The 27810-nt window shown below is 40.9% G+C and overlaps 1 protein-coding gene across 7 annotated transcripts in view; it reads right to left on the reverse strand.

The window, feature by feature from the left end:
- FBXO25 (F-box protein 25) overlaps positions 1-27810 on the reverse strand; it is a 73800-nt gene that overhangs the window by 36674 nt on the left and 9316 nt on the right. For 6 of the 7 annotated variants that reach the window (XM_050800210.1, XM_050800204.1, XM_050800209.1 and 3 more), the window contains 3 exons: positions 10659-10762; positions 9173-9222; positions 6167-6259 (listed from right to left, as the gene is read on the reverse strand). In XM_050800210.1, the coding sequence (XP_050656167.1) occupies positions 6167-6259; positions 9173-9222; positions 10659-10762 (247 nt within the window). Of the gene's footprint in view, positions 1-6166; positions 6260-9172; positions 9223-10658; positions 10763-27810 lie in introns of those variants that run through there. The other variant, XM_050800211.1, reaches the window with a different exon arrangement.

The following is a 27810-nucleotide window of genomic DNA, read 5'->3' on the forward strand; positions in this document are numbered from 1 at the left end:
TTGCCTCTTCACTCTGATGATAGTTTCTTTTTTTTTTTTTTTTTTTTTTTTTTTTGAGACGGAGTCTCGCTGTCACCCAGGCTGGAGTGCAGTGGCCGGATCTCAGCTCACTGCAAGCTCCGCCTCCCGGGTTTATGCCATTCTCCTGCCTCAGCCTCCCGAGTAGCTAGGACTATAGGCGCCCACTACCTCGCCCGGCTAGTTTTTTGTATTTTTTAGTAGAGACGGGGTTTCACCGTATTAGCCAGGATGGTCTCGATCTCCTGACCTCATGATCCGCCCGTCTCGGCCTCCCAAAGTGCTGGGATTACGGGCTTGAGCCACCGCGCCCGGCCGATAGTTTCTTTAGCTATGCAGAAGCGCTTTAGTTTAACTAGATCCCATTTGTCAATTCTGGCTTTTGTTGCCCATTGCTTTTGGTATTTTAGTCATGAAGTCTTTGCCCATCCCTATGTCCTGAATGGTATTGCCTAGGTTTTCTTGTAGGGTTTTTATGGTTTTAGGTCTTATGTTTAAGTCTTTAATCCATCTTGAGTTAATTTTTGTAAAAGGTGTAAGGAAGTGGTCCAGTTTCAGTTTTCTGCATATGGCTAGCCAGTTTTCCCAACACCATTTATTAAATAGAGAATCCTTTCCCCACTGCTTGTTTTTGTCAGGTCTGTGAAAGATTAGATGGTTGTAGATGTGTGGTGTTATTTCTGAGGCCTCTGTTCTGTTCAATTGGTCTATATACCTGTTTTTGGTACCAGTATCACGCTGTTTTGGTTACTGTAGCCTTGTAATATAGTCTGAAGTCAGGTAGCATGATGAAAAGATTATAAATCATTCTACTATAAAGACACACACACACACATATGTTTACTGCGGCACTGTTCACAATAGCAAAGACTTGGAACCAACCCAAATGCCCATCGGTGATAGACTGGATAAAGAAAATGTGGCACATATACACCATGGAATACTATGCAGTCATAAAAACAGATGAGTTCATGTCCTTTGCAAGGACATGGATGAAGCTGGAAACCATCATTCTCAGCAAACTAACACAAGAACAGAAAACCAAACACCACATGTTCTTATTCATAAGTGGGAGTTGAACAATGACAACACATGGACACAGGGAGGGGAACATCACACACCAGGGCCTGTCGGGGGTTCGGGGGCTAGAGGAGGGATAGCATTAAGAGAAATACCTAATGGAGATGACGGGTTGATGGGTAAAGCAAACCACCATGGCATGTGTATACCTGTAACAAACCTGCACATTCTGTACATGTATCCCAGAACTTAAATTAAAAAAAAAAAAAATTGAAAAAAAAAAGTCATGACGCATTTAAGAAAGTCACTTAATTTACATGAGAGGAAAATTAAGTTTATAGACTTAGAAAATGACATCTTAATGAAAAAGCTCTTCACGGCTGTCAGGATGACTGCACTTTTGGTCTCTGTCCTTGATTCCATTGTGACCTTCAGCCCATCTCTCTGGGCCCCATTTTCTCATCTTTACCTCTTGGGTCATAAATGGATCTCCATGCAGCTGTCATCCCTCTGCCTAAATCCTCCTCAAAAAAAAATAAAAATAGTGGCTAACACAGAGTACAGACTGTTCTAAGAGCTTCCTATGATGGAATAATCTAATCTTTATAACAGTGCTCTGAGGTAGATGCTAAAATCTACCAGATACTATGGATGAGATAATGAAGTCATATGCTTGAGATCCCTGAGTAAATAAATAAGAAAGAGAGAGAACTCCAACAGCGGCCATGTGGCTGCAGAGCCTCTCTCCCTCCCTGCCTCACCCTCAAGTCCACACCGGGGAGGGCTGAGGGTCACTCACTGAGCATCTTTCCCATGCGCTGCTGTGAGGCTGCTGCTATTAACTTGCTGCTATGGCGTAGTCATTAGCAGAAATTATGAAAAAAATTGAAAAAAAAAATCTTCAGATAGCCAGAGATTCTAGCCTGAGATGTCTTTCCTTACTTGCTTATTATTATCTGTAAAAACAGGGTCTCCCTATGTTGCCCAGGCTGGCCTCCTGCCTCGGCCTCCCAAAGTGCTGGGATTGCAGGTGTGAGTCACTGCACCTGGCCACTTTTCCCCATTTAATAGATCCCTAGGATACTGGGAAGCAGAAGTCCATCTCCAGACATGAGGAGCAGGCAGGCTAAAGGAAACAGCACTCGGGGGTCTTGGAGGGGCAGAGCAACGCCCAGGGACACAGAAATTTTTGAATAAAGACAACAGTGACCGACTCTTTGCCTACATCTAAAGCAAATGAAAACATAAAAATAAATGGTGGCAAGACACTAAACTAAAAATACTCTACCCCTGAAAGTATGTGACACTGGATGTACTATCTAATTGGTCCAGCCATAGGCAGAGAATGAAGTACTTCAGATAATTTACCAAATAACTAAAATTAGATATATAAACTTTACAATTCTGAAAACGTTTTTCCTACAGATGTGTGTAGCAAACACAGCATATTTAACATTTTTATAAATTTCAGTTGCACACCGTGCAGCTTTCAGGAAGCTTTCATGCCGTGCACTGCCCTGCATGCACCTCCCAAGCCTGCGGCTGTTCGCGCCTGGCTGTCAGAAGCCACCTCCTGACTGCCAGTGGGGCGAGGGAGCAGGCTGTTCTTCTCAGTGCTATAAGCAAGCCCAGGACTCCAAGGGAATGACAACAAATGTGTAAAACCCACAGTCACATTAACCTACAGGCTCAGGACCCAGTTCTACTTCCTCCAGACAGCTTTTGGGTACTGGTCTCCCTCTCTGTGTTTACAGCCGTCCTGGGTTTGCTGGGCACCTCCGAGTTCATGGAAGTGCAGCTCCTCACTGCAGCTGGGACATACTTACTCCACTTTGACAAACGGGGTGTTATTTTCAGCAGTGGGTGAACAGCAGTGAACAAACCAAGCCCCTGCTCCTGGGGCTCAACTGGGACGGGGATACAGACAACTTAAACACGTGACCACTGGCACACCTGAGGGCCAGGGAGGTGCTGCTGATATGATGGGGGTGGCGAGGCCAAGGTCCCAGCCAGGTAGGCTTGCGTTGGTATTGCCAAAACCCTGTGATCACTGGCAAACAAGATTTCATGGTGGGAGTGTGAATAGAACTGGATTTCAAAGTTTCTTGAAAGGATTAGTTAGAAAAAACAAGGTACGTTGATCTGCACACAGGAGGTGCTCAGCGATGCCAACACTGACGGGCTCCTCCTGCCTTGAGTGAAGAGCATCTGCCCCTGGACAGTGAACAAAAGCTGGGGCCATTTTATGCCTCTAACACCACACCTGGCTCAAACTCAACTTCAAAGATTAGAGTAAAAACGAAATTTCCATTCCAAACTACGTATCTTTGACAACTGAAACAATCTGTAATTGAACACTATATTCTATACTAGCTTTTATCCTAAGACTAGTAATTATTGATTAGTCTCAGTTTAAAATTCGTAAGTTTAGATGGACAAAATGATTTTACATAAAACAAAATGTTAGTTGAAAGATACAGGCTGGGCATGGTGGCTCACACCTGTAATCCCAGCACTTTGGGAGGCCGAGGCAGGTGGATCACTTAAGGTCAGGAGTTTGAGACCAGCCTGGCCAACATGGTGAAACCCCATCTGTACTAAAAATACAAAAAAGAATTAGCCAGGCATCATGGTGCATGCCTGTAATCCCAGCTACTCAGGAGGCTGAGGCAGGAGAATCACTAGAACCCAGGAAGCAGAGGTTGCAGTGAGCAGAGATCGTGCCACTGCACTCCACCCTGGGCAACAGAGTGAGACTCCACCTAAAAAACAAACAAACAAACAAACAAAAAAACAAAAAAGATACATATTAAGTTTTGCACACAAATTCTTAAGGGCAGATATTACTAAATGCTGTTAGAAAAAAAGGAAACCTTTTATCAAGCATTTCAAAAAAATGCTTCTACGTTTCTAGTTTATAGGTATTCTAATAATACTGAGTGACATTATGGACAACTTAGCCTAAATTATGGAAAATCATATTATTTAGAAGAACTCCAAGAGAATCCTCTCAGTTGTTGCAGTAAGTGTTGCTATAAACATTTAAAACAGCAAACAAATACCAAATACCTGCACAGCATGCATGATAAATGCACTTGATAAAGTGAAAAAAAAAATAGTACACACTGAAAGAAAGCCAATGGAAGAGGGTACTGGCATGGGCCAGGGAGGGCAGAATTAGGATGGGGACATGCAGGAGCTCAATCCAAGGCAAGACACAGGCTCAGGCTTTCCCACAGTCACAAAGGCTGCTGCTAGTTTTTGTTTTTAGCAGAAGGTAAGCATGAGCAAATCACCTTTTAGAGGTAACTTTGCTGGACTTGTGAAAGGTCTGGAGCGACTGCAGGAGAGGGAAGGTGGGATTCCCACAGAGCAGGAACACAGATGAGCCAAGCAAGGCTCTGCTTCGAAGGCAGCAATCAACAGAGATGCACAGACCTGTGAGGCTGCTGGGACAGTCATGCAACAATGCAGCCCTTTTGCTTCCTAGGCTCACCAGTTCCCTTGCTCCACCTCTGAGAGGTGGTTTGGAGAAACACAGCCCTTCTCAAGACGGTTGCAAGGTAAGTTTAGTTGGTACATGAGTGCATAGCACATTTTAATTTTTATAGTTATGCATTTATTTTATATGTATTAGACAAACGACCGACAGAAAATTTACCATTTCACAGGTATTAGTGTTTAGGATGAGGCTAAAGTAGGTATTTCTGTTTAAAAAAGTAAATTTGAAGAAAAGCTACTTAGCAAATTATAGTAGTATGTGGTACACAGACAAAAAAAAATCATGCAGTCATTCAAATGACTGAAACTGATAAAATACTGGCCCTGGTCTATGGACTCCCCCTCTGATAAAGCACAAAACACTCGCACCTTCTCCAGAGTCAGTGACCAAAGATGACAGAGCAGGGCACCCAGCACAGAAATCACCAGGAACCAATGACTTCCTCCTGTGCCCCATCCTACTCTCTCACTCACACCAAGAATTAAATCCTTTTATGTAGACAAATGGTCGAGAATTGCTACTATAAAGCAACTCAGTATGGTCTGAACTATCAGAGAGCTACATGGAGAAATAGTTACTGCTAAACAGACCTCTCTGCTGATGTTTTTCCTGCCTACTTAAGTCTTGAAAATTTCCACAAGGCTGAGTCAAATGTGCATTCCATCATCTACAAGAAAGGTACCTATCGAGAACACCCTGCTGGCCAGCATGTAAATATCTAAAGGAGGACTCAGAAAACACCGGGGAAGTCCAGCCTGCATGTGTTGGCTGGGCTTCAGTGAAGAATGGAGCACAACAGGAGTTGTAAGTAGTAGTTACATAAGAAGCCCTGGAAATTCTGCTCAGAACCAAACATAACAAATAAAATTATCTAAGACTTACAGTTATTTAATTCCCTAAATTTTCTGTCCTCCCAGTAGCACTTTTAAATGTCTAAAAGCAATTAAAGGAAACATTTTCCAATGTCTCACAGAACCATTAGAAACACAAAATTAATAGCTTCATAAACTATAGCTTCTATTTTATCCATAGAATGAAGGTGCATAAATCACATAGTAATTAATCTTTAGACAAAAGCAAACAATAAATGGAATATATGGCTATGATCCTTTCTTTCTGAGTGTGGCCCAAGATAAAAGTTTCTTCCAAAAGGATATCATTAATGCAATAAGGCTTTTGTGGAATTCTATTTTGTATGAAATTCCTGTTTTCTATTAGCTACTTCTTCCTCTGTGACGTAAGGCTCATTCTTCGTGAAAAACGTGAAGCAGAAAACATTTGCGAAATCATCAGGTAAAGATCCCATGACCGTTCTATCACTGACATGGTACGTAGATGCATGGTGCAACCCCCGGGGGACCACTTTGTGGCATCCTCAGCAACCACAGAGCCACAGGGAGATGACTGCTCCCACTGAGGCTCTGCAACCTCTGCCACCAACACTGGAGAAATCCTCCAATCTCACTGTTTTCTCCTGAACTTGTTCCCTTCTGTTTTTCGATTATATGCAGCAAACAGGCACACCTTCAAGCTGCCAAAAGCATCTTAAACGTTGTACACTTACAATCTTCAAAATATAATTGTTCACAAGAGTCATCAAAGTAGTTTTTCATGTAGAACACTTACTTTGACCACATAATTAAACCTTCGGATATCTTGAATTGCACTTGAGAAGTCTAACCGATTAAAGGCCTCTCCCAAGGTGCAATAGCCATGCCTCTGGAAGAGCAACACAGAAGTTAAAATTAGTCAATCAGCCAAAAAGAACTGGCAGTTAATGTCAATTAATTGTGCAATTAAAAAAACATTTTGGCAAAGGACATTTGTTTTTATCCTGAAGACTGATTTTAGATTTAGATGAGAGAATAGTAAAATTATAGCAATGCTAATAATTTAAGCTGTTTATGTATAACTGAGACACCGTTAACTGACATTTTTTACCACCTGCTGAAGTAATGACAAAGAAAAATGTATATTAAATATCTTGCTGGTTTGCAGAACAGAAAACCAAACACCGCATGTTCTCACACATAGATGGGAATTGAACAATGAGAACACTTGGACACAGGAACACTTGGACATCACACACCGGGGCCTGTTGTGGGGTGTGGGGAGGGGGCAGGGACAGCATTAGGAGATATACCTAATGTAAATGATGAGTTAATGGGTGCAGCACACCAGCATGGCACATGTATACATATGTAACAAACCTGCACGTTGTGCACATGTAACCTAGAACTTAAAGTATAATAGAAAATTTTAAAAAAAAATCTTGCTGGTTTATTTTGCTGGGGACAAACTGGGGTGTGGATGACGTTAAGGCTAAGATCATAAAAAAACTGGATTATACTAGGCTACGCAACTAAAAATACATAAATCACGTGCTTAGCTGCATTGTAAGGATGTAGGTGTTATAAATATACAGTTGAAACACAGGACTTCTCTGCGGGGGAGGCATGCACTGCCAGGTTGGAAGTATGCTCAACCACAAGGATCACAGCTGGGAGAGGCGCTTCGGCAGCAAGAAGGTGCCTCTGAAAACCAGCACTGGGATGGAGAGGGCTGAAGGCAAGTGCTGGTTGTGACCATGGGCAGCTTTCAGGCTGGGAGCACGGATGCCAAGAACCCAAAACACCAAAAAAACTGGTGATTAGATCCACAGGTCCAAGAACCAAAGGAAGAAAATGAAACAATTTATTTTCAGTACTGTAAACACTGCTGCTATTCTCTTAGATGTTTTTCTGCCATGATACACCCTTATCCTATACTGGTTTGTGTAGATTAGCACATTAGGTTTCAGAAGTCATTTTAAACTCCATTTCCATCCTCCATATTTGAAATATTTAAAATCTACAGATTTTCATTTCAAAGTTGTAGAGATAAATAAGCTGGAGAACAATAATAAAAAACATGAGATGATCGATCTCAAATTCCAAACAGGTGACTTGAGATGTCCTAGAGAAAGCAGCTGGAGTCACAGCACCTTTGTCTCTGATAGCTGATATACTCAGAGGCTCATGTGCTTCTGTGCATCAACCCCAATCGCCCTACTGTGTGCACAACTCAACGAAATTCATTTAAAACATCCAAATATGTTGACTGAGTGCCTGCTATGCAGAAAACATTTTCCTGGGAACTCTGGGGGAAAGGAAATGCTAATTTTGATATAGATAATTATCTGAAATCCCTCACAGTTGATATTCCTATTTTATTTCTCTCTCTTAATTCTACATGATGGTGCAGCAGGCACTTTCCAAGGTCACCACCCATCTCACAACTGAAAATTAAATCTGATTCACAGAGCAGACCACAAAGAGCATGTCTGGACCTAGAACCACAGCATGTAACCTCAGAGCGGTGAGACACCAGCTAGCATGGATAAGCAGCAGGCACTTGCTCTATACCAGGTGACGGTGTGGAGACATGACATGGTGCAGGGACACCAGCGCCCAGTCCTAGTTCTGGTCCCTCTCAACCTAGTTCTAGGATCCTGGTTCCTAGGATTCCAGGGAACATTCCCATAGCCTCACAATAAGATCCTCTTTTCCTGCACATGCTAGCTTGGATGGGATCCTCTGCTCTGTAATCAGGATGGCAACAGAGCAGATGAAATATTTAATGGTCTTTCATGAGCACTAAATTTCGTTTTTTAAAAACTAGGTTAGATTCTGTCAAACAATCTTCTAATGGTATATTAGAGTGTATATTAAGGATCTGATTCATTCTATACCCACTAACCATAACCGAATAGATTAAGTTTTCTTTCTCAGAATCTAATCCTTCAGTTTCTAGGAAGCTGGACTAGCTTCAGAGCATCTATGAACATTTCTGGAATATTTAACTTATCCTAAAAAAACAGATGATAGACAATAGTTCCCTAAATTATTTTCCCCAATTGTTGCAAAATAAAGCAAATACAGAGTTTCTAAGACTATAAAAGGAACTCAACTTCCCTGATCCTAGTAAAGAAACAGGAAACAGCTTGAAGCTCTCTGGTTTGTCTTATGGCTCATGAAAAAGCTTTAGCCTAACTTGGGAAAAGAAAGGCAGGGAAGGAGTTCACACGGCTCTGCGCAAACCCAACCCAATTACTAATTTCATGTTAGCCACTCTTTACGTGGAATGAGGGGGCTCACAGATGTCCTACGCTCCAAAACATGCCACAGGGAGGACACACGCCCATCAGCATCAGAGGTTCATGCTAACACAGAGAAAATGCGTATGACTGCAGGAGTCCATGCTTGGTTTAAATAGGCCTGCTGCTAACTCAGATATGTACAGGTAGGCAGGAACCACACACTGCACATATACCACATGCTAACACACACCATACATCCCACACACCAATGTGTGCAAATACATGCACAACCATACATACACACCATATATACAACACACACCAATGTATGCACAAATACAGTCACATACCACACGCACATGCAAGCACACACAATGGAGAATCACTACCTCAAAAGCTCCTCATATGCTATTATCCGTCAGAATTTGAACCATAGATCTGATATTGCAAAAGAAATGTGTTTCATGCAACTTTATTAATAAATGTATTTAATGTGACTCCACATTGAACAGAAACAATCCAAGATACTCTCTTATTTATAAAAGAATACTTACTTCTTTTGTGCTTTCTTTATGGACATAGATCCATTTTTCACGATAAAAACCTAGAATAAAAATTAACTTGGTTTTTTAAATCTGGCAAATCATTTCAAAAATGAAGATTTTAAAGGAATTTAAATAATTGGACATGTTAACAAAATTATCTGACTTACTATATTCATAAGAAATGCTTTTACTTGGTTCAATGCAAACAGAATTGCCTTGTTTCTTAAATCAGTTTAAGATATGAACAATGATTTCAGACAGTACCAAGTCCTAGTAACTTAGAAGAAAATTAGTATTATTAACGACTGAAGCCATATGAAGACATAAATGATTATAAAATGCAATTACATTACTAAATTCCTACGTACCCTAATAAAAAGTTCTATTCTTCTATTGCTCTGTATGGTACTCCACAGAAACACATTTTTCAGATAAATCTTAAAAGTTTCAAGAATCACACTAACTGTATTCTCCATGTGACCCTATCTTCTTCATAAAAAGTAGTCTCCCCCATATTCACAGTTTCACCTTCTACAGTTTCAATTACCCACAGTCAGTTTTGGCTTGAAAACATTAAATGGAAAATTCCAGAAATAAACCGTTCCTAAGTTTTAAATTCTGTGCCGTTCTGGGTGGTGTCATGAAATCTCACACTGTCCTGCTTTGTGCTGCCTGGGATGGGAATCCTCCCTTTGTCAAGCGAGTCCTACACTACCTGCCCCTTGATCACTCAGTAGCCGTCTTGGTTATCGGATCAACTGTTGAGGTATCGCAGTGCTTGTGTTTAGAGAACCCTTATCATACTTCATAATGGCCCCAAAGTGCAAGAGGAGCGATGGCGGCCATCTTGCTATAACTGTTTCATTTTATTATTGTTGTTAATCTCTTGCTGTGCCTAATTTATAAATTAAACTTTATTATAAGTGTGTATATACAGAAAAAAACCTATGGTATCCATAAGGTTCGGTACTATCCACAGTTTCAGGCATCCACTGAAGGTCTATCCCCTGAGGTGAGGGAGCCTACTATAGACGAACATGTGTCTTGGTAACTCACGGATATACTGCAAGGCAGTGCCATGATAGAGCCCTACGCCCTCTCACAGACAGGTCCCACCTCCAGCCTTCCCCTGCTGCCATCTAACATCCTAAACTACAGCTCTGAATGTCTGTCTCCTGCTCTGAATCTTCAGTCACTTCGAAACTCAAGTCAGGACACCCCTCAGTTTGGCCTCACTGCTCAAGAATGAGTTGAATTCAAGATCATATGCATGGCTGTTTTGTGGGTTGTGCCATCTCTTATTTTGTTTTTGCACATCTTACCCACTGAAACGGTTGAGCTGCAAAAAGTCTGACCACTAAATAAGTGGGTGATGCTGGATACTGGGCTGTTATTTACATATTTGTATCACCTTTTATTTCATAAGATAGCATTGTCACAGTAATTTAGTATTTCAACATAATCGACAAAATAAAATTAATGAGAATGATCTTACTTTGAGTATTTGTGTCATTTCTAAAATGGTCCTTTTTCCTTTTTTTGGATGCATATTCATGCTCTTCATTATTGAATATTTCTCCATCTTCACTATTTAAGATACTGAAATAAAGATATATTCTATTAAAATATTTTTTCAGGGATATCTTCATTTGGCTTTTCTTTTGTAAAACGATACAAACACTTCAAAGTGACAGATTGTGGGCTTGAAATTACAAGGGTAATGTCTAATATATTTTTTTTTCATTTTGAGAAATAAGATGTGTCCTGGTTCTTTGAGAATATTATACCGGAAAGTGCTGAACATGTTTTAGAACCTCTCAAGGGTCTTGATATGCTTATCCAAGGTAGTTTCAAACATCGAAATGCTTTATTAAAACATAGAGATTTTTTAAAAACAACTACTAAAACTCCAGAAAAAAAGATGGTAAGAATATGATGATACCCGATACTGACCAATGACTTGCTGTATCCCTTACCCCATGCTGAGTAACCACTCAATATTTCTGCTTACTCCCTATATTTTTAAGGGTTTAGCTGAAGTTAATTATTCGCTGAACATTTTTTTATTAAGCACCAAGCAAACACGTTAATACATTTAAGTGGAACCAGGAGAAGTGACATGTATATTTTTACTATTTAAACACATTTAATTAAAAGTTTTTCTTCTTCGTGAAACAAGAAAATCAAATCATAAGGCAATAACTAGACAATGTGAACACCTTTTACTCTTTAAAAAAATTTCTTCCTTATAGTGAAAAAAAAAAAAAACCTGTAAATAGTAATAATCCATATCTTCAAAACTAAAGATGTGTAAAATTTTTATTTTCCACACACTGATAACAGATTTTCAGTCTAAAGTGAGGAAGGAAGCTCTGTGGAGACAAGCTGGTTGGTGGAGGCATGCGAGAGTGATGCTCAAATCCAAGGAACTAAAATTGCTTATTTCCCGCTCATTGTTCTTTGACAAGAAAATTGTATACAAGCTCCTTTCTACTCACCAGTATTCACTTTTAGTAAAAACAGCTGACTTTGCCAAATGAGTCAATTTCTCACTGTCAGAACAGACTTAAACAGCAGTGCCAACAGTTGTAAATCATCAAGACAAGCAAAGCGCATTTGAAAAACATACAAACAACTGAACTTTTTGTAGCAGACATTATAACACCAATTTATAGAAATGTGTTGTTTGTATTTCATATTTAGTCTTATACCAGTTTGTTATCATTGATTGAAATACTGAATGTAGAAGCTTTAGAATCTAAAAGGGCTTTTCTAATGAAAATTACAAACATATCAAAGGAAAAGCACAGATACAATGTTCTCCAGAAATAGTGTCGCAGAAATAAAGACAGAATACGGAAGAATAGGAAGGAGAAAGGACTGCTGACTAATCTCACAGGTACAGGGAGAAGGACACTCCATGCAGCTGAGCTCCAACACGTGAGTGTGGGACAAAAAAGCAAGGTGAACCTAAAGACGTCCCATGGACCACTGAGCTGGAATCAATTCTGCCCATAGGTGGTGGGGCCAGGTTCAGATACTTGCAGTAACCGCGTCCTCCTGTGAATCTGGGCCTAGATGGCTGTGGCTCCCTGGGGGCTACCCACACTGTGGATTCCACAGGTGGAGGTGACCTTCTTGGGCACTGCTGGGACACTTCTTGGGCCCACGTGGGCAGTGGTAGGGCTCAGAGCACTTCAGTGTTAGGGCCTTGGGGAGTCTATGTTAGACTTGAGGACTAAGCCTGGGCTCACAAATGACAACCAAGGGAAAATGGCTACTTTAGAGGAACCAGTAACTAGGCTACTATTTTTACAAAGTATTTTAAATGGGCAAAAGCCATTATTTTGGGGTTGTGGGTTTTACACTGTCAGGTAAACAAAAATGTACAAGTAGAGAAGAAAGATGAATGCTTCTGAAATTTAAATTCAACACATTAAAATGTTAATAAAGGAGTATTTAATTTATAAATCTTTCCATTCTGCATGTATCAACTACATTTCATAGCAAACATGTTCTTTTTTTATAACCTTTGTTTCATGAGCAAGACAAACATCACCTACTCTGACTTAAAAACAAGGGAAACTGCCCAACAATTTGATTAAAAAATGTCAAACACCTTCAACAGACATTTCTCCAAAGAAGAGATACAACAGCCAACAAGCCCATGAAAAGATGCTCCATATCACAAATTGTTAGGTAAATGCAAATTAACACTACAATGAGATACTACCTCACACTCATTATGAGGCTACTGGCAAATTAAAAGAAAGAAAGAAAGAAAGAAACAAGTGTTGACAGGGATGTGGAGAAACTGGATCCCTCGTGCAGTGTTGGTGGAAATGGAGGATGGTATAGCTGCTATAGGAAACAGTATGGAGGTTCTTCAAAAAACTAAACATACAATTACCATATGATCCAGCAATTTCACTTCTGGGTATATTTTCAAAAGAACCGAAAGTGGAGAATGAAAGATACCTGTACACCCAGCAGAGAATGAAAGATACCTGTACACCCACGTTCACAGCAGTATTACTTGCAACAGCTAAACATGGAAACAACCCACATGTCCATCAGTGGCCGAATAAACAAACTGTGGTGTACACTATACACAACATGGAATATTATTCAGTCTGAAAAAGGAAATGCTGACACATGCTACAACAATATATGTGACTTATATGAGGTACTCAGAAAAGTCAAATCATACAGACAGAAAGTAGAAAGCCAGTTACTAGGTCTGGGGGTGCTGGAGAATGAAAAGTTAGCACTTAATGGGGACAGAGTTTCAGTTTGGGAAGATGAAAAAGTTCCAGAGATGGATGGTAGTAACGGTTGCACAATAATGTGAATGTACTTAACAGCACTGAACTCGTACATTTAAAAATGGTTAGGATGGCAATTTTATGCTATGTGTATTTTGTTGTAATTAAAGATAAAGAGACAATGTGTAAGAGAGGAGAGGAAGTAGCAGCTTGTCTTGTTCATGCTGTCTGAGGTGCATGTCGGAGGGATGGGGTGGGGGCGGGAAGTGTTAAAAACAAAGAATAGAACCTCATACAACACAAGCTGAAAATACAGGGCACAAACGCACTTGTAAGAAACACAGAGTTTCCATAAACTTAAAACATGTCTGAATGATGGAGCTAACAGCCCTCAACTCCCCACACCCAGGCCACACCACAGCATATGTCACCCCCTTGCTTGCAAATGTGCCCAAAAGGCAATGACATTCCAAGTTTCCTCTGACAACCCAAGGCCAGCGCATGACTTTCCCAAGTTCCTTTCCACTCAAGAAAAGGAAGAGAAGAGAATAGAGAAGAATCAACAAAACAACTCCAAACAGAAGTAAACTAGAGCCAAGAACAGAACTATTTCCGATAATTAAGCCCCAATTTCTATACATTATAATCCTCATTCTCGTGATGACCTATAACAAGATTTGCATTTTCCTCTGATGGTATTTTCCTTAAGAGATGGACAACAAGGTCTTAATCTTCATCTCCCAGACCACTCTAGGGTTCTAAGCACAGGCTTTACAGGAATGTGGTGTTATGGGCCATTATCTTCAAATCATTTCCACACAAGTCTAGGAAAGTAAGACAGGCTAGGGTAAGCCTCTGGTTTTTAAAACTGCTAATCAAGGGCATCAGTTCTTAACTATATTGCTGTAAGATATGTCAGAAAACTTTTATTACCAGTAAGAAAAATGATATTTGTGAATGACTTAAGTTTTAATAATTATTAAAGTACTATACTACATGTAGTAAAAAATAATACATACTCATAAACTCAAGTTTCCTGAGTTGCCATTAGGAAGCAACCCTGCCAAGCCCTTGATTTTGGATTTGTGGCCTCCAGAACTGTGAGGACAGACATTTCTGTGGTTTTAAGCCACTGAGTTTGTGGTTATGGAACCCTAGAAAATGAATACAATTATCTATCTTTTTAAGTTACTTCAGTTTGATATTGATTATGAAAGGTACATACATGCTATCAAACAGAAGAGACGCCAGGGAGAAAAAATCTCAGCATAAATGCCATGATTCCAAGTGCCAAGGTAATATAACATGCAAAATGTGATAATTTCACCAAAACCAAAACAAAGTGGAACAAACCCTCAAATACAGTTGTTGATAATCCCCACCTGGCCTCCTCTGACATTTCCTTTGGATCAGTTTGGCTGTACCTCTTCTGTCAAGCAGGAGTCGGACTACATTTTGGTCAGCTCCTCCTCAGAAGGGAGCTACAATCTCTGCTCTAACAATCCCCAATGGTTGTCTTAACTTACTCTGTTCATCAATGGCTACCTACTAAACCTAGCTTTTTATCCATACATTTTCCAATCAGGTCATATTATTTTCTCCTGGTAGGCGAATGTTTACATTTATCCATTTTCCTGATACAAAGCTACTTCATATCAGTGTATTATTAGTCTCTAATTATAAAAAGATAATCCAGAAGAAAAAGTCCAGTCAATTTATATAAGTTAAAAGATGGGAAACCTATTTTTAGGATTAACATTCCCTTCCTAAATATCTAACACAACACACTTACAGACTCTTAACACACCCTCGTTACATGAAGGGAGCAGCAGAGCAGAGAGCAATAAGCACCAAGGCCAGGTGGAGCCATAGACAATGTGGGCCCATCTCCCTCCACAGGGAGAAGCAACTGCACTGTGCACAGAGTGCAATCTGGCCGAAGGGAAACGCCGTCTTAGAGAGCTTCAGATGCAGCAACCTTAAAGAAGGGTTGTGCCAGGAAGTCCACCAGATGAGGCTGCAAACCCATCAAAGGGCATCACACACTCTGTGCACAGGGCACACAGAACAATGCCTCCCACATCCTGTGACTTCCTGCGTGTGCCACTGGGACCACCACACCCCCTACCCGCACCATCTTACTTGGACAGACAAAATCAGCCACCTCATGACTAGGGTATTCACATGGTTTTCAGTTCTATAAATTCCTCCCCCTTAAGAATACATGTCTGTAAAATCAGAAATGATGAAAACTGGACTTGTGAGTGGCTTTGCAGTAGGGATTACAGGTCCAGAATAGAATAGGTTCAGTAACATATTTAAGATATTCAAAGGAAAAAAATACAAGCCAAAGATTTAACATCTAAATAGTGACCATCAAGGATAAAAGTCACACATATTTTTTATGAGTACACACAAACACAGGAAGTATGATGACCGGGAGCTGAGGGACGACCCACTAAAGAATGAGCTCCGGAAACCAAAATGACTAGAGGCAGAGGCAGAGGCAAAGGTGTGGCTGCCAGGTGGTCTGTATTTATTTGTGGAGCTGCTGGCACATAATGGTGATAAAGGTGCAGCATGCCATGGTTACCAGCTCAGACAATGCAGACAAAGAACAACCACCAGAGAAGTGGTAGGGATGGGGAGAAGATGTGCAGGGGCCAACCGGGAGTGGGGCGTCCATCAGCTAATTGCAGTATTGGGTACTGTGGGGAGCCAACAAAAGAATCTAAGGGTTTGCTATAAAGGCATTAGGGTAAAAGGGAAAAAAAGAAAGAAAGAAACAAAAGAAAACAAGAAAGCCCTCTTAAATACCAAAAGGGTAAAAGCAAATAAAATAGAACAAGGTGGTTCCTTGTTATCTGTCATGTAAAAAACGGACTTGGCTCACCTATTAAATGGAAAACAGTCTTGGATCGGTTCACAAAGCAAAATCAAGCACCATACTGCATATAAGATATACACCTATAAAAGGCTGGGAAAATATATAGAGAATGTATAGGACTCAGAAAATGTCACAAGAAACTTTATAGCTTAAATACCTATATCAATACAAATTTAAATAATAAAAATAAATTATTTAAACATATAACTGAGAAAGCCAGAAAAAGAATAAGTGAACCAAAAGAAAGGGTGGAATTATTACAAATAAAAGCAGATATTATTAAGTAGAAAAAGAATAGAACTAAGAAGCAAATCCAAAAGCTGGCTCTCAAGAGAAAATAATCAATCAAAACAAACCACTAAGTATCTGATTAGAAAAAAAAAAAAAAAAGTTACAAGTGCTAACAGAAGAAAATTTAAAAATTGTAAAAGATAAGAAAAAGGGATAGAGAGAAAAGTGTGTAGATTAAAAGAGACTTTAAAAACATATCAAATTTTAAGAATAAAACAACACTAAATTATAGTGTCTAGGGATATACACTTGGTGATAAAACTATAAAGATTAGGGAAATGATTACCATAAGAGTTTGGGAAGTGGTTATTTTTTGGGAGAGGAAGTAGATTATAATAGAAATGGGACATGTGGGGGGTGCTTCTGGGATGATTATGATCAAGTTCTATTCCTTGACCTGGGTGTGGTTACAAGGATGTTTGATTTATAAAAATGAAGAAAACCATTAAAAAATCATTACAGGCAATTTTATAAAACTCTCTGCAATAAGTTAGAAGTAGATGAAACATATTTTTTTTAAAAACATTAAATTTAATGCTATTGCAATATAAAATCATGTTTTTTTCTTAGAGCTAAACAAATTAATTGTAAAATGCATTTAAGAAGAACAAGAAACTATTCTAAAATTCATATGGAATGAAAAAAGAGCCCAAATAGCCAAAGCAATCCTAACCAAAAAGAATAAAGCCAGAGGCATCACACTGGCATCACATCAACTTCAGACTATACTTTAAAGCCCCAGTAACCAAAACAGCTTCTGTACTGGTACAAAAACAGACCCATAGACCAATGAACAGAACAGAAAACTCAGAAATAAAGCCACACACCTGCAACCATCCAATCTTTGACAAGGCCAGCAAAAACTGCGGTGGAGAAAGACCATCCTGTTCAATACACGGTGCTGGAATAACTGGCTAGCCATATATAGAAGATTGAAGCCAGACCTCTATCTTTCACCATATACAAAAATTAACTCAAAATATATTAAAGATTTCAACGTAAGACCTCAAAATGTAAGATCCCGGAAGATAACCTAGGAAACACTCTTCTTGACATTGGCCTTGGCAAAGAATTTTTGGCTAAGTTCCCAAAAACAACTGCAACAAAAAACAAAAATTGGCAAGTAGAATTTAATTAAATGAAAGAGCTTCTGCACAGCAAGAGAAACTACTGACAGAGAATACAGACAACCTACAGAATGACAGAAATTATTTGCAAACTATGCATCTGACAAAGGCCTAATATCCAGAATCTACAGGGAACTTACGCAAAAAAACAAATGACCCCATTAAAAAATGGGCAAAGGACATGAACAGGCACTTCTCAAAGATATACAAGTGGCCAACAAACATGAAAAAGGCTCAGTACCACACAGCACTAGAGAAATGCATCAAAACCACAATGAGATACCATCTGACACCAGCCAGAATGGCCATTACTAAAAAGTCTAAAGACAACAGATGCTGGCAAGGCTGAGGAGAAAAGGGAATGCTTTATACACTGTTGATGGGAATGTAAATTAGTCCAGCCACTGTGGGAAGTGGTCTGGAGATTTCTCAAAGAACTTAAATAGACGTACCATTCTATCCAGCAACCCCATTACTGGGTATATATCCAAAAGAAAATAAATCATTCAACCAAAAAGACACACGCACTCATATGTTCATCGCTGTACTATTAACAATAGTAAAGACAGAGAGTCAACCTAGGTGCCCATCAATGGTAGACTGGATAAAGAAAATGTGGTGCCCATATACCATGAAATACTACACAGCCATAAAAAAGGAATAAAATCACATCTTTTGCAGCAACATGGATGGAGCTTGACTTAATCCTAAGCAAATTAATGCAGGAACAGAAAACCAAATGCCACATGTTCTCACTTATAAATGTGAGCTAAACATTGAGCACACATGGACACAAATATGGGAACAACAGACACTGGGGACTACTAGAAGGTAGAGGGAGTGGGGGTGGGTTAAAAAACTACCTATTGAGTACTACGCTAACTAGGTGACAGGATCTGTACTCCAAACCCCAGCCTCATGCAATATTTTCATGTAACAAATCTGTAAATAGACCCTCTGTATCTAAAATAAAAGGTGAAGAAGAACCAGTAAGCACAAATAAGCAGACTACTCTGAGTTAAGAGCTGCAGTGGTGAAGACCCTAGCCCCAGCTGACATGAAAACGCAGTATAAAGCCTCTCTGTTTACATCAGTGTGATGAGAGAAGTCCAGGAAGACAGAGAGAAAACCCCATAGTCCCAACTGCCCATGGAAATTTAGTATGGGAAAAAGAGAGATCTCAACACAGCAGGGAAGGGGCTTTTCAGTTAGTGGTACTTGCTGCAGTAACTGGACAGCTACTGCACAAAGACACAAACAGATTTGTTCCTCACAGCATGCTCCAAGATAAATTCCAAATGGAGCGTAAGTTCTCTTCTCTCTCCCCTGAGGCATAATTCATACACAGCAGAATAGACTTTTAAATACAGTTCAGGGAGTCCTGACCTGTGTACCTCCTGTAACACATACCCAATCAAGACACCATAGAAAGCTCCATATAGCTGTTAAGTCAATCACCAGGGAGGCTCTCAACTCTGCCTCTCCTTGGGAGCTAAGAGGTAAGCCACTATTGCGAGCCCTGTGCTGATGCTGGCCCCAGACACGACTGACAGCACAGTCAGACTACGTGATGTCTGGCTTGCCTATTAATTTTCTTAGTGATAACTTAAAAAGACTTTTAAAGACGATTTTAGACTTGCATAAGAGTTTCAGAGGCAGGGCACACGGTGTCCCCAAGTTTCCACCCACCTTCGTGCAGCCACAGAACAAGGATCAACACCATTAAGAGGAACTCTGGCATGGTACTCCCAGCTCAACCATAGGCTTTGTTGTTTCGCCAGGCCGCCCACCAGAGCCCGTCTGCTCTTGGGCCCGGTCCAGGATCCACGCTGTGCTTAGCTGACACACTTCCATGGCCCCCCATGCCAGAAGAGTTTGCAGTCTCCTCTCATCACCTTGAAGAGTACTGGTCAATTATTTTGTAGAATGTCCTTCAAATTGGGTTTGTCTGCTGTTTTCTCCTGATTCAACTTAGGGAAAACCACCACAGGTGATGTGCCATTCACACAGCACCACAGGTACCTGCTGCGAATACGATGTCACCTTTGAGCTCTTGGTTGGGGCAGTGTCTGCCAGGTTTCTCCACTGTAAAGTATTGTTCCCTTTGTAATGAAGAGCTATTTGGGGGGAGACTTGGCAGATATTCTATTTCTCCTAATTCTTTCATCTATTAGAAAGATTTCACCTTGCTGCATCTGCCAAGGGACTGTGCTTATAAGAATTATCATGGTGGCTTTCTATTTCCCTTATTCCTTCTACATTTATTAACTGGAATTATCCTGCAAGGAAGAGCTGTTCCTTATCCCTTACTTATGCATTCATTTATATATTGATATCCGCCTAAATGGATGGCTATTTCTTTTCTTTTTTGGTTATAATCCATTACTACTGTTGTTTATCCTGTGGCTAGAACTGCTCCAGCTTTGGCCAACGGAGCACTTTTTGGCAGGCATCTGCCCTTCTGACATCTGACAGGCTCCCATCACTCACCTTTCACTTGCCCTACCCCAGCCCTGGAACCAAACCCTTCCCTGAGGAGCCCTTAGGATCCAGTATCTCAGCCTGGCTCTGGTTACTGATGCAGGTGTCACTGCTCTAAGGCCCTCTGTGGGCAGACTTAGGAAACAGATGTGTTATATATGCATAGACCCCCATTTCTCTCTCTCTGAAAAAACCAACAGCCCTAGTTCATGCTGACACCTCCAACCCTGATCCAGAACCACAGGATAACTCTAGTACCATCCTTCCTTATTTGTAACTTCTTCCTAGAATATACACAGTTTTGAGATTGCACACCCACGCCCCTATGAGAAACAAGTACACCAACTAGAGGTTTTGTCTTCAGCCTTACAGCATCCTGTCAAAACGCTGTTTTCCAAAGTTACTGATAGGTCAGCTAATTCCACATCCACTTCACTATGGTTACTGCAGCAGTCCCTAACCTTTTTGGCACCAAGGACCAGTTTCTTAGAAGACAGCTTCTCTACAGACTGGGGCGGGGAGCGGGGGATGGTTCTGGGATGAAATTGTGCCACCTCAGATCATCAGGCATTAGTTAGAGTCTCATAAGGAGTGAGTGCGCAATCTGGATCATTCACATGCACAGTTCACAACAGGGTTCATGCTCCTATGAGAATCTAATGCTGCTGCTGACCTGACAGGAGGCAGAGCTCAGCCAGTAATGCTTGCCTGCCCTCTGCTCACCTCCTGCTCCGTGGCCCAGTTCCTAACAGGCTACGGACTGGTACCGACCCGTGGCCTGGGGGTTGGGGACCCCTGGATTATGGGGTAAGTTTGCAATACCATTTGATTCATCTGTCACAGTTTGTATCATTTGGGCACTCCCCCCAATAACACACACACACACAAACATCCTTGTTGATTTTAGTGAAATTTTGTGGTGCACAGTTCCATGGGTTTTGACAGGTGCACAGTCAAATCTAACACAGTCCCATCACTCCCCAAACTGCCTCTCACTCTCTTTGTAATCGACTCCTTTTCCCCAACTCTTAACCCCTGGCAACCATTGATTTGTTCTTCTTCCTTACGGTTGTGCTTTTTCTACAGCATCCTTTAAATAGAATCATACAGTATGGAGGCCTTTTATGTTTGGTTTCTTTCACTAAGTAAAACGAATTTAAGATTCATCCATGTTGTGTGAATCAACAGTTTGTTCCTTTTGACCGCTGACTGGTATTCTGTTGTAGAGATGTTACCACAATTTGTTTATTCATTCACCGGTTGAAGGACATCTGGTTTTGAGTGTTGGCAACTACTGAATAAAACTCTATTAACAGTCACATGCAGGTTTTGTGTGAGCATGAATTTTCACTTACCTTGGGTAACACCTAGGAGTGAGACTGCTGGGTTCTAAGGCAGTGTAACATAGTAAGAAGCTGCTACACTGTTTTCCAGAGTGGCTGTGCCATTCTGCATTCCCAGTAGCAGGGCTGGAGAGCATATTCCTGCTAGCACTTGGCACTGTCCTTGCCAGCACTGGGATGCTTTGTAGGTTGTTCTTTCATCTTAGCTACTGATGTAGGCCTGTGCTGGTACCTTATGAGGAAGGTGCACAGCCTTCCAAATCACCTGGGCCCACTGTGGCAGTCTCATTCCCCAGAACATACTGTTACATTTCTAGCTGGTCAGCTGCTTGCCCCAAATGGTACTGTGGCCTCAGGCTAGCTGCAGTGTTTATCTTCTGGATTGCTTGCATTTGTTTCCCTAACAATAAATTATGTTGGGCATCACGTGCTTATTTTTCTCTGCTTATTTGCATGGGCTTCTTTGCAATCCATGCAAGTCATCTGGTGAAGTATAGGTTCACCAAACCTACTGCCCAATTTTTTACTGGGTTGTTTTCTTATTGTTGAGTTCTAAGTGTTTTTTATGTGTTCTGAATACTAACTCTTTGTCAGATATGTGACTTACAAATGTTTTCTCTGAGAGCAGAATTTTAAAATTTTAATAAAATGCAAATATAGATTTTTTTTCTTTTATAGATTGTGCTTTTGGTATGATATCCAAAAAACTCTGCCCAAGATAATGCAGACTTTCTTTTGGGTTTCTTCCCTAAGTTCTACAGTTTTTGCATTCTACATTTAGATATATGATCCATTTTGAGTTCATTTTTGTATAAACTGTGACTTGTATAGGTCAATTTTTTTTCTCTTTTTTTTTTTTGCATATACACATCTAGTCTTCCAGCACCATTTATTGACAAGATTACATTTTCTCCATGGAATATATTAAGAGATGCCTTTACACCTCTGTCAAAAATAAACCAACCACTTTTGTATGGACTTATCTGGGGTTCTCTATTCTCCACTGACCTGTGTATCTCTCTTTTCACCAACACCACATACCACTCTCTTGATTGTGGTGATTTTATATTTTATAGTAAATCTTGTTCTTTTTTCTTTTTCTTTTTTTTTTTTTGAGATGGAGTTTTGCTCTTGTTGCCTAGGCTGGAGTGCAACGACAGGATCTCTGCTCACTGCAACCTCCGCCTACCAGGTTCAAGTGATTCTCCTGACTCGGCTTCCTGAGTAGCTAGGATTACAGGCACCTGTCACCATGCCCGGCTAATTTTTTTTTTTTTTTTGTAATTTTAGTAGAGACAGGGTTTCACCATGTTGGCCGGGCTGGTCTTGAACTCCTGACCTCAGGTAATCTGCCACCTTGGCCTCCCAAAGTGCTGGGATTACAGGCCTGAGCCACGGCACCTGGCCATCGCTCTGCCTTTCTAATGATGACTTTAGATACGGAGTTTTTAATATGTAGAAGTTCATCTTTTTTTTTCTTTCACAGTTTGTGGTTTTTGTGTGTAAGCAATCTGCCTACTCTACATTGTAAAAATATCCTGTTTTCTTCTTAAAACTTTACAGTTTTAGCTTTTACAGTTCATTCTACAATCCATCTAAAATTAATGCTATATCCACAATAAGAGTTAGTAGTAGAGGTTCATTTTTCCTCACATGTTTATCCAGTTGAAAAATCCTTCCCTTCCCAATTGAACTATGTTGGTTGCAAAAGCTTTGCTTTCTCCGGTTGTTGCACTGTGCATCCTAGTGTTTTGTAAACTATTCTTATCTTCTCAATTTTTTATAAGTGTAAACAGAGAAAATATAATTTCTTTTAAAGGGTTCTCTTACTTAATAAAGAAATAGGCTAGGTACAGTGGCTCACGCCTATAATCCCAGCACTTTGGAAGGCCAAGGCCGGTGGATCACCTGAGGTCAGGAGATCAAGACCATCCTGGCCAACATGGTGAAACCTGTATCTACTAAAAATACAAAAATTAGCCGAGTGTGGTGGTGAGTGCCTGTAGTCCCAGCTACTCAGGAGGCTGAGGCAGCAGAATTGCTTGAACCCGGGAGGCGGAGGTTGCAGTGAGCAGAGAGCATGCCACTGCACTCCAGCCTGGGTGACAGAGCGAGAGTCTACCCGCCTCCAAAAAAAAAAAAAAAAAAAAAAAAGAACCAACAACGAAAGAAAGAAAAGAAAAGGAATAAAATGTCTAATGTTTTTCACCCACCAAACTAGCTAAAGTAATTACAAAGACAAGGCTGCTGTAAACATCTTGTGCACTGTCCCCAAAAAGCAGATGGCATGGAGCAGACAGCATCTTTAGATGAAGACATACATGCAGCCACACAAGGCACACAGATGCATTTCAGCCATTATTCCCTCATAATGAAACCCTCCCCTTGTGCAGTGTGTAACTTGCACTGACACACACACATCTTGGGTGAAGTGCGAAGTAATGGGAATTTGTGTACACTACTATTCAGAGTATAAACTCGTGCAAAATTACAGAAAGTAATGTGGCAATACTAGAATTTTAAATACACAATTCTATTAGGAACTTAGATTTCATAAATACTCACACAAGTATGCAAAAAGATATTCACAGATGACCCATGCTATACCATTAGAAATAATGAAAAGTGGCCGGGCGCGGTGGCTCACGCCTGTAATCCCAGCACTTTAGGAGGCCGAGGCGGGTGATCACGAGGTCAGGAGATTGAGACCATCCTGGCTAACACGGTGAAACCCCGTCTCTGCTAAAAATACAAAAAATTAGCCGGGCGTGGTGGTGGGCGCCTGTAGCCCCAGCTACTCAAGAGGCTGAGGCAGGAGAATGGCATGAACCTGGGAGGCGGAGCTTGCAGTGAGCCGAGATAGCGCCACTGCACTCCAGCCTGGGCGACAGAGCGAGATTCCGTCTCAAAAAAAAAAAAAAAAAAATAATGAAAAGTGGGAAATAGCCAAAATGATGTCACTGGAAGCTTGGACAAATAATTTATGGTATACCTAAACAATGCAATGCCATCATTATAATGAATGAGGAACTCAACATGCACTGACATGGAACAACTTTCAGGAAATACAAGTGGCAGAAAAGGACGAACATGCAATGCATTAGGAGAACATGGTGACACCACCTCACTGGAAAGGGAAAGAGGTGCATGACCTGTGACCCTGCAGTTCTGTTTCTAGGCACAGACCCAGGGACCCTGGGCAAGACAATGCGGATTTACAGGTTATTTCAGTTAATGGAACTCTACCTTCCAGCTGCTCAGGCCAAAGCGTTAGTCTCACCCTCAACCCTCTTAGTGCACCATACACATTCCATGTGTCAGTTCCACCTGCAGAATACACCAAGGATTTGAGCCCTTCCTCACCCACCACCTCCTTTCTCTCCAAGCCATGATCATTCCCCATGGGGGTTAACCCAAGCCTCTTAAGAACTGGTCCACTTGCTTCTGTCCTGCCTCTTGGAAGTCTGTTTTTAACACAGTAGCCAGAATAATCCTGTTAAAGCATAGGCCTGAACAAATCACTCCTCTGCTCAAAACCCTGATTCCCCACTTCACTCAGAAAAGCCCTAGTCCTTACCATGACAACAGCTACTTCACAGCTGGGACCCAGTAAGGCTGGGATCTTGTCTCCTATTGGCCCCGCTTCCGGGCTCCCCTCCTCAATGCTGGAACCCTGCTCTCCCTGAATATGACAGACGATGTACTCCTGCCTTGAGGACTTTGCACTTTTTCTTTCCCTGCTGGGGAGGCCCTGCCCTCAGACATCCATTCAACCTGTTCTCATTGCCTAAGTTTCCTTCCACAGAAGCCTTCTTAGAGGCCACTCCCTGTAGATTTTCCTCCAACACCACCCGTCCTTAGCATTTCTTATCTCCCACACATTACCACACTCGCTACACTATGGAACTCATCTTGTCCATTGCCTATCGGTTTCACCAGAATGCAAGCTCCATCAGACATGGGTTTTTACGTTTCATTTATCGCTGTATCCTGACACCATAGCACATAGTAAATCCTTAATACATTTGGACTGAACGGGTGTAACAGTACGTGTAATAACAAGACGAGACATCTCTAAGTCTGGCTCCTGGGTAGATTTTATCTGCCAACAAAGGAGTAGAGGTAGGACTCTGGCCCATTCCATTTCTAAGGAAACCCTTTCTGGAGCGGGGGGAAAGCTGTGTCCTTCCCATCCAGAGCAGAGCAAAGCCACTACCCCTCACACAGGAAAAATACCTAGGACTCTACCCCTGGGGGTAATCAACAGGCAAAGGGCAACACACTTACTGTTCCCTGTGAGATAATTAACGAAAATGAGCCTCTGTTCAGGTGTTCTGGACAAAAAATAAAGATTCAGGATAAAGTTAATAAAGATGAAAATTTTAAAGCAACTTAAGGTTCTGAGAAGAAGTCTGATGGCTCTGGATTTCCTGGTGACACAAGAGATCTGGTTTGTTTTGGAAAGATGGGGAAGGAGGTGTGTAGGGAGCCAAACATCAGAGGAGAGTGAAGGAGGTTTGAAATACTGGTGACACAGAGGGGAGTAGAGCAGGCCAACCAAGCAAACACAGTGGGGCTGTGGGCCGCATGGAGGCCCTACAGGCACATAGCAGATGACCAAGAAACATCAGTTTACAGAGTGAGTGGAAGAATAAATGAGTGAGCAAGTGAAAAGAGCAAATCAACGAGTGGGTGAACAAGGAGGAGCAAGCAATGGGAGAATAAATTCAGGAGAAAGCAAGTGAGTGAATGGATGATGTCCCCGCTGTGTTCTCTGGTTGGAATCTTCTTTCTTACATTTATTAGCTGCTCATGTGTTGGTTCATTCAGGGTTGGGAATATGCCACTTGAGTGTGTTTTTTAAAAAAAGACTGGGATGGAGTTTAGGGTATTGGCAAGAGTGTTACTGAAACAATGGATCATGGAATATAAGCTGGACAAAAGGAGACATGAAAAAAAGATGGATAGGATAGAAAAAATAAGTCAACAGTTGAGGTGGTAGTCAGAAAATCTGGAAGGTGAGAAGATTATGCTTAAGGACTGGGATGCCCAAATTCATGGGTTTGGACCATGGGAGTGGGTGGCTGAGACAGAGAAGAGAGAAGGAGATGCTAGGAACAAAGAGGACAGTACCAAGGCCAGAGACTGTGAGTCCCACGGGTGGACACTGAAACCACCAGGCAACAGCAGGGATTGGGGTGGAGAAAATGACTGTAATTCTTTGCAGACTCTGACATCTGGTGAGCATGACCATGCAGGGGGTGACTGTGCAGAACAGGATCTGAGCTAGAAAAAGGGAACTTCACCCTTCACGTTCTATGCTTTGGGACACATGAATTTTTTGGTGTTTTTCATTTACAATGAGCACATGTTGCTTTATAACTGACAAAACCCACAAATTTGGGGAAGAGATAATATTAAAGTCTGAGACAACAGTTTACGATCCAGAGAAAATCATTAAGAAGCACTAACAACAAATACTGCTTGAAACAGTTATTGCTGAGTCCAACACTGAAATTAATTTTCTTTTTCTTTCCTGTCACTAAAGAAAGGCTATAAGGAAGGTCATCTGGATTTTTGCTGAAACCTGTAACAATACTCTAAACATCCTAAGGGGAAAATGTCAATGTGCTAACAAGGATATTTACTTAAATGGATACAGGATGTCTCCTCTCCAAGGTACAGTGGCTTTTGAGCCCAGTACATACTTCAAGGGCTAGAAGATCTCCTGAATTCTCTATCCCTCATGGTAACCACAGACTATGTTCACATTCTCATAAGGGAACCAAAAATGTAGCTTCTTCTATCTTGTTTCCTTGGGGGATACACAATTTAAAAATGCTTTTTACAGAATTCCATTATCTTGGGATATCCTGGGAACTACTAGAGTTGTAGATAATTTTGGTAGAACCTTAAATTTATGATGGCTCCCATTGCCAAGCCCACTGAGAACCAAATTACCAAAATAAATGTTAAGACATTCAAATTTGAATAGAAAATATAATGTTTTATGAGGTATAAATAAAAATAATGTAATAAAAATGATTTAGTAAATTCAATGCAAAGACCCCAGAAGCACCTCTGCCAAAACTGAGCTGAATGTGTTACATTTGACTACACACTCCCTTGTCAAATGTCAACTTCACAAAAGACAAGGAACAACTTCTTATATATCCACAACAATGCCTCTAGTTATACTGAAATAACAATAGGCAATTACAGTGCCCATAACAACACTGAACGCTGACGGAAA

This window comes from Macaca thibetana, chromosome 8 (assembly GCF_024542745.1).
Source record: "Macaca thibetana thibetana isolate TM-01 chromosome 8, ASM2454274v1, whole genome shotgun sequence".
NCBI lineage: Eukaryota > Metazoa > Chordata > Mammalia > Primates > Cercopithecidae > Macaca > Macaca thibetana.